The sequence below is a fragment of the Eretmochelys imbricata genome, chromosome 11, assembly GCF_965152235.1.
Source record: "Eretmochelys imbricata isolate rEreImb1 chromosome 11, rEreImb1.hap1, whole genome shotgun sequence".
In the NCBI taxonomy this organism is placed as follows: domain Eukaryota; kingdom Metazoa; phylum Chordata; order Testudines; family Cheloniidae; genus Eretmochelys; species Eretmochelys imbricata.
In genome coordinates this window covers 31,559,145-31,574,797 of record NC_135582.1, presented here as the reverse complement: position 1 = coordinate 31,574,797, position 15,653 = coordinate 31,559,145, and the positions used below count along the sequence as shown (strand labels likewise).

Below are 15,653 nucleotides of genomic sequence, written 5' to 3'. Positions count from 1 at the left end.
TAAGAAATTCCTTAATTGTATAAACTAAAAGAAAAATTTGCTCCTGAGGGAATTTTGTGCCAAAAAATTAAAATATTCTGTGCACAATATTTTAAAATTCTGCAAAGTTCTGCATATTTTAATTGCCAAAATAAACACGATATCATCACACCATTTTCAGTTATTTTGGTAATTTATTTCAAAATTCTTGTCCGCAAATAATTGAAAATGGTGTGATGATATTGTGTTATTTTGGCAATTAAAATATGCAGAACTTTGCAGAAGTTAAATGTCTTTTTTAATTTATTTATTTTATTTATTTATTTATTTTTGGTGCAGAATTCCCTCTGAAGTACCAAGGTTCTGTGTGGTGCAGTCTGGGTGTGGGCAGCCTGGTGTGGGGTCTGGGTGCAGAGGGGAATCTGGATGCACAGGGGTTTGGTATGGGGGTCTGGGTGCCGGGGGAATAGGATCCTGCAAGGGGAGGCATGCTGAAGGTGGTTAGGACTCAGTGGGTGGGTGGGGGTGCTGGGGGGTTAAGGTGCAGCTGGTTGGGGCTCAATGTGGTGGAGGTCCGAGTATGGAGGGCTCCTAATGCCAGGGGTGAGGCTCAGCAGGGTGAGGGCGGGGGGGGGGGGGTTCAATGGGGAGGCTCTGGGTGCAGGGGGCTCCTGATGCAGGAGGGGGTTGGGGGGGAGTGTCACTGTACAGGGAGCTGCTCCCCCTGTCTGCCCAACTCCCATGCAGCCAAAACACCTTTCTCTCCTCCCTCTCTCCCCCCAACCCCAAAATGGTGCAAACTTTCTTCAGCTGCGGACGTTTTCTGGGGCTTGATCTGACCCAGCCCCAGCTGCTCTGTGGTTTTACCTCTTCCCCCTGCTGCCTGAACAGTCTGAGCTGCTGGGGAGGGGTGAGTGAGTACTGGTGCAGCTTCTCTTTGCTTCCCTACAGAAACCATTTTCTGCAAGGAAGCAAAGGGATTCTGTGTGAGGGGCGGACACTTTTCTGCATGTCGTAGTTGCACAGAATTTTCCCAGGAGTAAAAATTGTGTACATGCAATTGTGTACACACCCTTGCTCTCATTTTTCAGTGTGACTGAAAAACTCTGAAAACTGTCTCAAAGCTGAGCAGCTCTGTTTATAGAACAGTTGTAGCAGAGACAATATCTGTGCAGTCTTCCCTACGTTGGTGTCGCTGGCGGGATCACTTCTTCATTGTTGTTCAGTCCTTATCTTTCCTGATGAAAGTGTCTTCAAGAGAGCTCGTTTTCTGCTGGTTACGCCTGTCCTCTAAGATCTGGATGGGGAACTAATAAATTCATTGCCAAATGGCAGTTTGATGGTAACAAGTTTCAGTTGCTACTAATCTAGGCTGGACATGAACTAGAAGTTTAGGGAGGAAAGTCCTTTGAAATTAAAGCTTTGAATGTTTTGGAACTAGGTAATGAAATACCTAGCTTGCAGGTTTTTTACAATTGTAGCAAACAGCCTCATACTTTCTGTATAGATAATCCCTTTTTTAATAAAGAAACCCAAGTGTGTATGTGGTGGCTTCACTTTAATGAATGTCTGTATTCAAGTTACTGGATTTAGGAAAATTGTAGTTTGTAGTTAGTTTGGGAGAACTATAAAAGCAATCCACATACACAATAAATCATTGCAATAGCTTTGTAGAAGAGAGCAGAAGACTTGCATATAGTACAGGACACAGAATAGTGCAGTGAATGTCACTGTTCTGAAACAAGTACTGACCTTCCTAGAGAAGATGCAAAAATGCTAAGGAAATTGAGGAGGTTATAACATAACTACTCAAGCAATGTTTAGTATGGAATATCTGTATGGAAGCCATTAATGATCCCAATAGTGATGTAAAATAAGACTTTTTTTCTTGTCCAAAACCAAGAAGCTGCATCAGTTCCAACTCTTCCCATCTTTCCTTTAAATGTTTCCTGTCAAAATCAGTAGTCTGGCAGTAATTGAGACCCTGCGTAGCACTTGGGTTCACCTAGGTTTCTTGAAGTGGAAGGCAAGTACACTTAAAACGGTGAAACATCTGGTCTCTAAATACCACCTACAGTACAGAGACCATCATATTGAGGATCTGGTTGCAACACTTTCTCATTTTGTAGTGTAGAAAAACACTAACTTGAGTCTTAAGCCCTTGACCTGTCATTCAACTGAACCTTATGTAAGAGAAACCTGTATTTTGTCCAGTTTGGATAGTGTTATATCAGCAAATTCCCCCAAAGTACTGACACCTTCAAAGTTTGTCAGGAAAATTGCTCTGTAAAATTTGTCTTTCTATCTGAAAGGGGGAATGTATACTTAAGGACTGGAGGTGCCTTTATCTGATTAAAAGACTTAGTGTATTATCTTCCTTAGCCAGTGAAGGGGTTAACAGATTGCACATTTCGAGTTCTGTGCAAGTTCTTGTAGGAACTCCAAATTGATTGGAAGTGCACTTAAACAGCAGAAAAATGTTTTTTTTCCAAATCCTTGTTACTGTGGAAAAAAGACCGTGTTTTGAAGGAATATTCAGGAATCCAGTAATCCTGTGACTTAATCTTCTATGAGTCTGCTGTTAAAGCGTTATCAAGTTGTCTTAAATAAGCTTGTGTTAAATTTAAGTAGGAGACGTTGTTAAGGGAGTCAGGAAGAGTCTGTCTTCTGTTTTATTGCTTAATGTTGTCCTGCACTTGTCACTGTTTACTTTGGAGTGACTGCCTGTTTACCATGGTAAAATGGGTTGTGTTTCCAAATTTACTATAATTTAGTCTTTCACATAATGTTCTTTACTTAAATGTTTGGAGATCAGCATAAACCAGGTTGAGTGGTTCTCATCTCCGGCCCCTTTGATGATGTTTACTTTCTGACCTACATATGTGTTGCTGTTTTTCAGCTTTATTTTTTACTCCAGTATACATATTGGTCATGCAGTATTTTTTCCTCTCTCTGCAAAGAAAGCTCTCTTCCCCCTCAGTTTCGATGTATCCGCCTACCCAAAAGTTCCATAAATACATTTGGACTCAGGGCAGAATTGTTTTCTTTTTAAATAAGATTCCTGGCTGCCTGGTTATACGTGTAGAGAGTAACGGTGACATCCAGTGGCTGTCAAACACTTAATCCCTGGAATGATAAAATTTTATAACAGTGCAATACACATGTTTAATAGTAATCTTGTAAGAGATAGTTGGTCTAAGTCTATGGCCAAACAGGCTATTTTTGATATTTGGCAGCTAGTTTGGAGCTGACACAGCTGCTCTTTGGACAATTGAACCCTGTCTGTTGCTTGTTTTTAAGAAACCTCTGTGGTCCTTGGAATATGTACCAACTTTTGTATACAGTTCAAGTCTCTAACTGCATGTGCTACTAGAGTTCAGTTTTTTTTTTTTAAATGATTTAACAGCAACTCTGCTTTCTTTGTTTCAGGTCTTGCAGTTATGCATTCCCAAAGCACTAATCAGTTGGATGTGGGGAACAACCCCCGTGTGGGTACCAAGCGCTACATGGCACCTGAAGTCTTAGATGAAACCATTCAAGTGGACTGCTTTGACTCTTATAAAAGGGTTGACATCTGGGCTTTTGGACTAGTCCTCTGGGAAGTAGCTAGACGTATGGTTAGCAATGGTGAGTATTTGAGGATTTCTTTTTAGGACTCATACCTCTGCTTTTTCAAGAGAGGTAGGGAAACAGTAAAAGCATCTGCCATTCTAGTGCACGCTTTCCTGTTGAACTAAGTGGGCAACGTGAAAATACTGTACCTCTGAAGTGTTCGTATTCCAGATGCTTAGGCTGAACTCTCACCCACTTTGAAGGACTTATGTTGTCTCATATCTGATGTGCAAAGTGCTTTCGCCAACTTCGGATGGGATATGGTGAAAAGCAACCCTTGTTGAATTCCAAATTGAAGATGGTTTATGTATGATTTTAACTATTATACTGAAATGTTAATGCCGAGAGGTGTTCTGATGTCCTGAGAGGATAACTCTACTCTGCTCCCCATGCTGGAGCCCATTCAAACATGTTTAGTTCCTTGAGGTATTTAAGTGAGAACTTCTAGGGAACCCAAAGGACAATATAGAGAAGGGAAGTGATATGTGTTCCGGGGTGTGCTTGCTGTATATCAGGCTAAACACATTGCACTCTTAAAGAATAGAGCAGGGATCGCTTTGGTGTCTCAAGAGCTGGCTTTTGAACCATGAAGTGATGTGGTTGTGGCCTTATAGCAGTGGTTCTCAGCTTGCTACCTGTGGGCTGCTTGTGGCCCAATCAGCACACAGCTACTGCCCATGTGACTTCCTCAGGGCCATACAGGTAGTATATCTAGTGTGTGGATGTGGCCCACCTAACAGAGCTGCATATGCAGCCCACAGTGGTAAATAGGTTGAGAACCACTGCCTTAGAAGTAAGGTATGTCTTCTCTCCAGTAAGATGAGTTGAGGTAGCTACAAGGGATGGTTAAATAGAGAAGTGAAAAAATGTTACTGAAGAAATTGTTGTGAACAAATTCTCTGTGTGGATATAAAATTATCATCAATTTTTTTGGTTAATATTTTATTGGTGAACTTTTTAAAAAGGGAGTAAAAAAGATTGAGAGACTATTTCTCAATACTTGGAAACTCAGGGTTGCAATTTGTCAGTTGAGTGCCTTGAGATTTGATCTGTAACAATGAGCTTGTGTTGAGATTTAGATTCTGAACTTTATCTGAAATTGCATATTTTTCTTTCTAAACACTGAGCACTGTGGAAAGGAAACCTAATTACCAGTTGTCCTAATGAGAGTTCTGTTGGATGGGTGGTGGTTTAACCAACTGTGCGATAGGTAACCGAACCCAAGACCACAAGGGAAATTAAGATGAGAACAAAATGTGTGCTTCAGTATTACTGACTGACTGCCATTCATAGCTATGGTTAACAGGACTGGTGGTAGTTAATGGGGTGCCTGTATATCTTCACATTGCACAATAGGTTTCAGAGTAACAGCCGTGTTAGTCTGTATTCGCAAAAAGAAAAGGAGTACTTGTGGCACCATAGAGACTAACCAATTTATTTGAGCATAAGCTTTCGTGAGTTACAGCTCACTTCATCGGATGCATACTGTGGAAACACAGTATGCATCCGATGAAGTGAGCTGTAGCTCACAAAAGCTTATGGAAACACAGTATGCATCCGATGAAGTGAGCTGTAGCTCACAAAAGCTTATGCTCAAATAAATTGGTTAGTCTCTAAGGTGCCACAAGTACTCCTTTTCACATTGCACAATAGTTTGTCTCAAAACTGTCCGCCTATAGCACAATGAAACTTTTCATTCCAGTTTTCAATTAAGACATTTATAGTTTCAACTAAATATGGAACTTTTTTTAGCTAGCTGTGAGAAGTTTGTTCTTCAAGTGTTGGTCCCTCTGTGCATTACACATGTGGGTACTCATGGACACCATACTCCTGAGTCTGGAGACTTTAACAAGCAATGTCCTTTGTCCCACATATGCGCATTAGATCTCCTCGTGCTCCCGAGTTGAGGATATAAGTAGTAGTGTGGGTCAACACCCTCTCAGTTCATTATTACCTCTGCATGGTCTGAGTCGGAATCCAGTGTCATCCTTTCAGAAAACTTGTAAATAAGATTGTAAATAGTTCTTTAGGTTAGTGTAGTTTGCTTTCCCCAGGCTGGAGACGCCTTCCCCATAGTCAGGGACCATGCCCAGACTCCCCATCTTCAAAACTGTATCTCCTGCCTTAGTCACTGACAGAAAAGGAATTAATACCAGCTCTGTCCCGACCGTCTAGGTGAGACACATGTTTCAATGACATGCAGCATTTGTCGCTCGTTTCCACCAAGAACTCACACAGCTCATGAGTTTCACCTTAGACTTGATGGAGAAGGCTCTAAAGCCCCTTTCTGATCTGGCCCAGGAAGACCCCCTTGTACATCGGCCTCATCAAACGAGCAGCACCCCTCTGTGTATGTGCTTAGAAGTGGAACCCTCAGTGTCTAAGCCCAAAGACACACTCTCCAAGGCTTCTCATAAGAGTAAGGGATGCTCTCATGGGCACAAGGACAGATCCCTGTTGAGGACTGTCTGTAAGAGACACACTCCTTCCATGAGCCCATCAAGGTCAGGTGAGCCCATACACACAGACCCTAAAGAACTGATTCTGCCAAAAAACCATCAGGGTGGAGGGTTCGGTGCGTAGGGAGAAGGATCCTGTTCCGTTGGTGATTCGAGTTCTGAAGCACAAGGGCCGTTGTTCTCCAGTCCCTTCCACAAGTGTAGCTTCAGACTCTGCGATAGTGATACAGCCGCCTGAAGAACACCCCACGACTGGGGGTGTACTGGTTCCATTGTTGCCAACCATCAGAACACCCTGCACATGGGGTGCACAGAGACCTATATAGCACCAGAGGATATCTTCCTCCCCCACCCACAGTCTCCCCTCTCCTCTAGCTTGGCCCTTCTGAGGGAGATTACTATACCAGAAGACTATATTGCTTTGTTGTCCCAGGAGCGGTCTTTCTTACAACTATCAAGCAGGATTACCCTGGTACTGATGGCTCTGACATTACAGAAGGAGCAGTTTTTGGATTTGGACAAATCTGATGAGCTGGCCCCTCCTTCATCGTCACAGAGACCTAAGCCTGGGTAGGCAATCAAGGACTTACGGTTGCTACCCTTATGAGCACCTTGGGACCAATGGTTCCCCATGCCATGGGATCCCCTTCAAACAGTTGGCCCCTCTTTCTGGCCCTGTTGGGGACTATGGGATCCCTATACCAGATGTCCAGCACCCACCTAGGAGTCTTTGCACTCTTTCTCCTTGCACCAACAACCAGTTCCATTGGTGTGTGAGATGGAGGAAGATGCTGAACCAGAACCACGGGTACTGATGTCTCCATTTCCATAAGCAATAACAGGACTTACCACAAAGAGTGGCCAGTGGTCTCCAGATATCACTGGAGGAAGCCCGAGACTCATCGTCGCCTGTTGAACATTCTGCAGCCTCAGGCCCCAGTAAGGTGGCTCTCCCAGTTAACAAGGCCATCTTGAAACCAATGAGATTGGTCTGGCACATCCCCCAGCATCCTATGTGCTCTTTTCTACCCCCTCCCCCACACGCACTTAAAAGGGCTGAGAAGTGCTATTTCATTTTGGCAAAGGGAGCTGAATTCCTGTTCTCCCACCCTGCTCCCAACTCCCTGGTGGTACAGGCTGCTATGGAACATATAGGTCTCAATACCTAAGGACCACCCCATCAGACCAGGGCTCCAAGAAACTGGCCCTCCTGGGGAGAAAGATCTCTGCGGGCTTGTGATTCTGCATGACCAATTACCAGGCCCTGCTAGCCAAGTATGATTAACTACTCTAGGCTGGCAGCCTTTTAGAACAAACTTTCCTGTGAGGACAGAGCCAAGTTTTTCTCCCTTCTGGAGGAGGGCAAGCTGGTGGCAAAAACAGTTCTTCAGGCTGCAGCAGATGTAGCATCCAGAAGCTTAGCCACTGGTATTGTGATGAGGAGGGATTCATGGTTGCAATCCTCTGGCTTCCCCAGGGAGGTGGAGAATACTATCCAAGATTTTCCCTTTGAGTCCAGCCTCTTTAACGAGAAGATTGATGAGACTCTCCACTTGTTAAAGGACTCAGCTCAGGGTCTTCCCTCTGCTCCCTGGGGATCTGCACATGGGTCTCAAGGACAAACAAAAAGAAAAGGAGTACTTGTGGCACCTTAGAGACTAACCAATTTATTTGAGCATGAACTTTCGTGAGCTACAGCTACTTCATCGGATGCATACCATGGAAACTGCAGCAGATTTTATATACACACAGAGAATATGAAACAATACCTCCTCCCACCCCACTGTCCTGCTGGTAATAGCTTATCTAAAGTGATCATCAAGTTGGGCCATTTCCAGCACAAATCCAGGTTTTCTCACCCTCCTACCCCCCCCCCCCCACACACACACAGAGTGAATTTGTGTGTGGGGGGGTGGAGGGTGAGAAAACCTGGATTTGTGCTGGAAATGGCCCAACTTGATGATCACTTTAGATAAGCTATTACCAGCAGGACAGAGGGGTGGGAGGAGGTATTGTTTCATATTCTCTGTGTGTATATAAAGTCTGCTGCAGTTTCCACGGTATGCATCCGATGAAGTGAGCTGTAGCCCACGAAAGCTCATGCTCAAATAAATTGGTTAGTCTCTAAGGTGCCACAAGTACTCCTTTTCTTTTTGCGAATACAGACTAACACGGCTGTTACTCTGAAGGACAAACAAGAAGGCAGACCTTTAAATCAAGACCACCTCCGCCTCCTACTTGTGCATTCTGCTGTCAGAATCCGTGGGGCCTTTCTGTAATAGACAGAAGACTCAGAGGCCCTGCTTTTTATCCCCATCTACTACTGCAGCCTGTGGTTAGGAGCCACTTTTGATGGTGAGCGGGTCTCGACTAAAACATCTCTGATGTCACCTGCCCCTTCTGTCACCTTTTTGGAGGCCGTCTCACTGTTTTGCCTGCAACTGGGAGCTAATTATGATGCATAATTTCCAAGACATAACCATCCATTAGGGATACTCCATAGAGTTAATCTCCTTCCCTCCCTGCAAACACCCTTCCTGACCCTGTTAGAGAGCTTATTCCTTCACTCTCCCACTTCCCTGGTCCTTCTCGCATGAACAGAGAGCAACAATACCCGACGTCCGAAGGTGCAAACAATTCGATGTTTATTGGGGTGAACTTCCAGCAAGCTTAAATACAAGTTCCTTTTTCCTTATTTTCGAATCCCAACTTACTTCCTGTTTGCCCCTAATTTATATAGTAATATTCTTAGCTATACCTTAACCAATCATTCTTCTGAAATTTAACTAACCAATCCTAACATATTGTAACATAATTAGCTAACCAATTATATCCCACCACCTTAATTAGTTTACACCCAGCAAAATTAATTATACAGCAGACAGAAACAATCACAGAACAGACAGAGACCATGCCAATAAACAATAGCAAAGTGGGAACTATAATGACAAAACAATACAGAAGTGAGGATTTCACAACTACATCTATAAAGACATAAGAGTTTCCCAGCTGTGTCTATTGATAAGTGAGTTCTTACCAGACAGAAAACTATCAACCTCAATTTCCTTTTACATCTTCTAGGCACTTCCCTTTCTCTGGAGGTGATGGGCACTATCAGGACAGGATTGTATTCCTAACAGCCCAGTAGCACCTTCTTTCAATGTGACTGGTTTAGAATGTGAGGATGTGACCGGTCGCTTCCCAGCTTATGGCTGCCTCTGTCGCTTAGCCAAAGGCCTTAGCCTAAGAACAGGGCCTCAGACTGTCATACAGTAAGAGAAGGACCTTACACTGGCAGACAGTGATTTTGATTCTTTCTTTTATACCTCTAACTAGCCAAGTGATAAGAATACACCTAAATTCTTAAAAGTACAGGCCTTTACAGACAGCCACTCTCAAGGCAATTCTTCAACAGGAAACAAACTCCTCATTACACTGAGGCGCCCGCCTCCGTCTCAAGGATGAGGGTTCTATTGTCTGTATTTCCTAGTCCCCAAAAAGGACAGTGTGTAGAGACTGGATATTTGGCAACTCAACATCTTTGTTTGGAAATCGGAATTCAGGATGGTCATGTTGGTGTCAGTAATCCCCTCTCTCCAAGAAGGGATGTGGTTCATGGCTCTCAGCTCTTGACATAGGAACCTCCTGTGGAAGGGGTGAACACCTATGGCTTATCATGGACCAGAAGCACTTACAATTCTGGGTCCTCCCCTTTGGACTAGTGACAGCACCAGAATGTTTGCAAAAGTTTTCTCTGTGGTTGCAAACCAGATGAGAAGTCAGAGCCACACAGTCTTTCCCTATCTCAGTGAATGACTCCTGGTAAGTCACTCTCAACAGGAGATCAGATCAGCTAGTCAATACCTCATTCAAAGCCCTGGGGGCCTGCTTGAACAGAGAAGTCCACTTTATCCCCTACAAGGACAACAAACTTTATTGAGGCAACGTTGGACTCTGTTTCTGCAAGAGCCTTCCTCCCTGTAGAAAGGTTTTAGACAATGCACAACCTAGTTTCTTTGATTTCCCACAGACCAATGACTACCACGTGGATGTGCCTGTCACTGTTAGGTCATATGGCAGCGTGTACTTGTCTGCCCCCCCCCCTCCTTTTTCAGGCTTTATCTGCATTGCCTGCCTGGTTCACTTTGGTCTACTCACCTAACAAAGACCACATTAACTCCTGGATCACCAGCTCCTTCACCTAAGTGGTCAAACAGAGACAGGGTTCCCTTTGCCACTCCCAGCATCGCTATTATAAGTGATGCATCCCTTCTGAGGTGGGTGCTCAACTGAACAGTCTCACTGCACAGGGCATATAGACCACGCAGGAGGCCAGCCTACAGATCAACATCCTAGAGCTGCGGGTAGTTGACCTTTGCATGCAAAGGCCTTCCTTCCTCTCACTCGCACCCTCCACATCCACATAATGTCAGATAATATCACCACTGTCTACATAAACAGGGAGGAGTGAGATCTCTGCTGCTTTGTCTGAAGGGAGGCAGGCTTTGGAACTGGTGCGTCAGTCACAACATCACCATCTAGGTGACCTATCTCCTGGGTATCCACAACTCCTTAGCAGACAACCTCAGCAGGCATTTTGTGGTGGACCATGAGTCGGGAAATCCACAACTCCATTCTGACAGACATCTTCATGTGCTGGGGCACACCTCTATGCGGGATCTCTTTGCATCACAAACAAACAAGAAATTCCCTATGTATTGTTCCAGGGGAGCTATAGGTCATGACTCCCAAGGCAATGCTCTCCTATTGTTGTGGATGAGCAGTTTCAGATATGCCTTTCCTCCCATTTTCCTGCTTTTACAGATGCTGAGAAAGATGCATCATGACAGAGCCAATGTCTTCATTCTCCTAGCACACTACTGGCATAGATAGTTTTGGTTCCCAGAGCTTCTGACCATGTTAGTCCACCCTCCAATCAAGATCCAGACCTTCACAGAACTCCTGACACAGGACAGGGGCAGGTCAAACACCCCAACCTGGGCTTTCTCCATCTTATGGCCTAGTGTTTGGATGAGCATCTGAGGCAGATTGTTCTTGTTTATTCCCGGTCCAGACTGTATATAACAGGTTCCGGTCAATTCTTTCCTACTCTGGGTATCTGGCTAAATGGAAATGTTTCTCCACCTGGATACAGCACAATCAGTCTTACAAGTCCACCCAGCAGCTGTTAGTGGTGCCCCACCCCCACCACAGTAGATGCATGCTCTGTTTTACCTACCCAACTATGACACTGTTCCTGAAGGGCCTCATCAAGGCCTTTTCCGGCAGTCACTAAATCCACATCACTATGGGATCTGAACCTTGAGCTGTCGTAGCTTAGAAGACTTCCATTTGAACTTTTAGCAGCATGTTCCATGTCTCACTTCTCCTTGAAGGTGGCATTTCTAGTGGCCATCACTTCGGCCAGGAGGATCAACAAACTTGGAGCACTCGTGGCAGATTTCTTCCCCCCCTCCTCCCCTTTACACAAGGACAAAGTATCCTTTCACCCTCATCCTAAATTTCTACCCAGGGTTGTTGCAGAATTCTACCTTAGCCAATGTATTCAGTTACCTGTCCTTTTTCCAAAACCCCCATGCTTCCAAAGAGAAGAAACTTTTGCTCCTTCAATGTCAGGTGTGTATTGGCCTTTTACTTGCAAAGAAGTAAGACAATCAGTCTCCAAGACTTTTTGACACAATAGTAGAGAGATCCCATGGTCAAGCTATATCCTCTCAGAGGATTTCTAAGGGTATGTCTACACTACGGAATAAGGTCGAATTTATAGAAGTCGGTTTTTTAGAAATCGGTTTTATATATTCGAGTGTGTGTGTCCCCACAGAAAATGCTCTAAGTGCATTAAGTGCATTAACTTGGCGGAGTGCTTCCACAGTACCGAGGCTAGAGTCGACTTCCGGAGCGTTGCACTGTGGGTAGCTATCCCACAGTTCCCGCAGTCTCCGCTGCCCATTGGAATTCTGGGTTGAGATCCCAATGCCTGATGGGGCTAAAACATTGTCGCGGGTGGTTCTGGGTACATATCGTCAGGCCCCCGTTCCCTCCCTCCGTGAAAGCAAGGGCAGACAATCGTTTCGCGCCTTTTTTCCTGAGTTACCTGTGCAGACGCCATACCACGGCAAGCATGGAGCCCGCTCAAGTAACCGTCACCCTATGTCTCCTGGGTGCTGGCAGACGCGGTACGGCATTGCTACACAGTAGCAGCAACCCATTGCCTTTTGGCAGCAGACGGTGCAATACGACTGGTAGCCATCCTTGTCGTGTCCGAGGTGCTCCTGGCCACGTCGGCTGGGAGCGCCTGGGCAGACATGGGCACAGGGACTAAATTTGGAGTGACTTGACGAGGTCATTCTCTTTAGTCCTGCAGTCAGTCCTATTGAACCGTCTTATGGTGAGCAGGCAGGCGATATGGATTGCTAGCAGTCATACTGTACCATCTTCTGCCGGGCAGGCAAGAGATGAGGATGGCTAGCAGTCGTATTGTACCATCTTCTGCCGGGCAGGCAAGAGATGAGGATGGCTAGCAGTCGTACTGTACCATCTTCTGCCGAGCAGCCATGAGATGTGGATGGCATGCAGTCCTTTTGCACCGTCTGCTGCCAGCCAAAGATGTAAAAGATAGATGGAGTGGATCAAAACAAGAAATAGACCAGATTTGTTTTGTACTCATTTGCTCCTCCCCCGTCTAGGGGACTCATTCCTCTAGGTCACACTGCAGTCACTCACAGAGAAGGTGCAGCAAGGTAAATCTAGCCATGTATCAATCAGAGGCCAGGCTAACCTCCTTGTTCCAATAAGAACGATAACTTAGGTGCACCGTTTCTTATTGGAACCCTCCGTGAAGTCCTGCCTGAAATACTCCTTGATGTAAAGCCACCCCCTTTGTTGATTTTAGCTCCCTGAAGCCAACCCTGTAAGCCGTGTCGTCAGTCGCCCCTCCCTCCGTCAGAGCAACGGCAGACAATCATTCTGCGCCTTTTTTCTGTGCGGACGCCATACCAAGGCAAGCATGGAGGCCGCTCAGCTCACTTTGGCAATTAGGAGCACATTAAACACCACACGCATTATCCAGCAGTATATGCAGCACCAGAACCTGGCAAAGCGATACCGGGCGAAGAGGCAACATCAGCGTGGTCACGTGAGTGATCAGGACATGGACACAGATTTCTCTGAAAGCATGGGCCCTGCCAATGCATGCATCATGGTGCTAATGGGGCAGGTTCATGCTGTGGAACGCCGATTCTGGGCTCGGGAAACAAGCACAGACTGGTGGGACCGCATAGTGTTGCAGGTCTGGGACGATTCCCAGTGGCTGCGAAACTTTCCCATGCGTAAGGGCACTTTCATGGAACTTTGTGACTTGCTTTCCCCTGCCCTGAAGCGCATGAATACCAAGATGAGAGCAGCCCTCACAGTTGAGAAGCGAGTGGCGATAGCTCTGTGGAAGCTTGCAACGCCAGACAGCTACCGGTCAGTTGGGAATCAATTTGGAGTGGGCAAATCTACTGTGGGGGCTGCTGTGATGCAAGTAGCCCACACAATCAAAGATCTGCTGATATCAAGGGTAGTGACCCTGGAAAATGTGCAGGTCATAGTGGATGGCTTTGCTGCAATGGGATTCCCTAAGTGTGGTGGGGCCGTAGATGGAACCCATATCCCTATCTTGGCACCGGAGCACCAAGCCAGCGAGTACATAAACCGCAAGGGGTACTTTTCAATAGTGCTGCAAGCTCTGGTGGATCACAAGGGACATTTCACCAACATTAACGTGGGATGGCCGGGAAAGGTACATGACGCTCGCATCTTCAGGAACTCTGGTCTGTTTCAAAAGCTGCAGGAAGGGACTTTATTCCCAGACCAGAAAATAACTGTTGGGGATGTTGAAATGCCTATATGTATCCTTGGGGACCCAGCCTACCCCTTAATGCCATGGCTCATGAAGCCGTACACAGGCAGCCTGGACAATAGTCAGGAGCTGTTCAACTACAGGCTGAGCAAGTGCAGAATGGTGGTAGAATGTGCATTTGGACGTTTAAAGGCGCGCTGGTGCAGTTTACTGACTTGTTTAGACCTCAGCGAAACCAATATTCCCACTGTTATTACTGCTTGCTGTGTGCTCCATAATATCTGTGAGCGTAAAGGGGAGACGTTTATGGTGGGGTGGGAGGTTGAGGCGAATCGCCTGGCTGCTGGTTACACGCAGCCAGACACCAGGGCAGTTAGAAGAGCACAGGAGGGCGCGGTACGCATCAGAGAAGCTTTGAAAACCAGTTTCATGACTGGCCAGGCTACGGTGTGAAAGTTCTGTTTGTTTCTCCTTGATGAAACCCCCCGCCCCTTGGTTCACTCTACTTCCCTGTAAGCTAACCACCCTCCTCTCCTCCCTTCAGTCACCGCTTGCAGAGGCAGTAAAGTCATTGTTGCTTCACATTCATGCATTCTTTATTCATTCATCACACAAATAGGGGGATGACTACCAAGGTAGCCCGGGAGGGGTGGTGGAGGAGGGAAGGAAAATGCCACACAGCACTTTAAAAGTTTACAACTTTAAAATTTATTGAATGCCAGCCTTCTCTTTTTTGGGCAATGCTCTGTGGTGGAGTGGCTGGTTGGCTGGAGGCCCCCCCACCGAGTTCTTGGGCGTTTGGGTGTGGAGGCTATGGAACTTGGGGAGGAGGGCAGTTGGTTACACAGGAGCTGTAGTGGCAGTCTGTGCTCCAGCTGCCTTTGCTGCAGCTCAACCATACACTGGAGCATACTGGTTTGGTCCCCAGCAGCCTCAGCATTGAATCCTGCCTCCTCTCATCACGCTGCCACCACATTTGAGCTTCAGCCCTCTCTTCAGCCCGCCCCTTACTCTCTTCAGCCCGCCACCTCTCCTCCCGGTCATTTTGTGCTTCCCTGCACTCTGACATTATTTGCCTCCACGCATTCGTCTGTGCTCTGTCAGTGTGGGAGGACAGCATGAGCTCGGAGAACATTTCATTGCGAGTGCGTTTTTTTTTTTCTTTCTAAGCTTCACTAGCCTCTGGGAAGGAGAAGATCCTGTGATCATTGAAACACATGCAGCTGGTGGAGGAAAAAAAAAAGGGACAGCGGTATTTAAAAAGACACATTTTATAAAACAGTGGCTACACTCTTTCAGGGTAAACCTTGCTGTTAACATTACATACATAGCACATGTGCTTTCCTTACAAGGTCGCATTTTGCCTCCCCCCACTGCGTGGCTACCCCCTCAACCTTCCCCCCTCCCTGTGGCTAACAGCGGGGAACATTTCTGTTTAGCCACAGGCAAACAGCCCAGCAGGAACGGGCTCCTCTGAGTGTCCCCTGAAGAAAAGCACTCTATTTCAACCAGATGACCATGAATTATATCTCACTCTCCTGAGGATAACACAGAGAGATAAAGAACGGATGTTGTTTGAATGCCAGCAAACATACACTGCAATGCTTTGTTGTACAATGATTCCCGAGTACGTGTTACTGGCCTGGAGTGGTAAAGTGTCCTACCATGAAGGACGCAATAAGGCTGCCCTCCCCAGAAACCTTTTGCAAAGGCTTTGGGAGTACATCCAGGAGAACCGC

At 46.0% G+C, this 15,653-nt stretch overlaps 1 protein-coding gene across 5 annotated transcripts in view; it reads left to right on the top strand.

Annotated features, from left to right (window-relative positions):
* ACVR1 (activin A receptor type 1) overlaps window positions 1–15,653 on the top strand; it is a 137,603-nt gene that overhangs the window by 104,861 nt on the left and 17,089 nt on the right. For all 5 annotated transcript variants that reach the window (XM_077830000.1, XM_077829996.1, XM_077829999.1 and 2 more), the window contains one exon: window positions 3,409–3,606. In XM_077830000.1, the coding sequence (XP_077686126.1) occupies window positions 3,409–3,606 (198 nt within the window). The remainder of the gene's footprint in view (window positions 1–3,408; window positions 3,607–15,653) is intronic.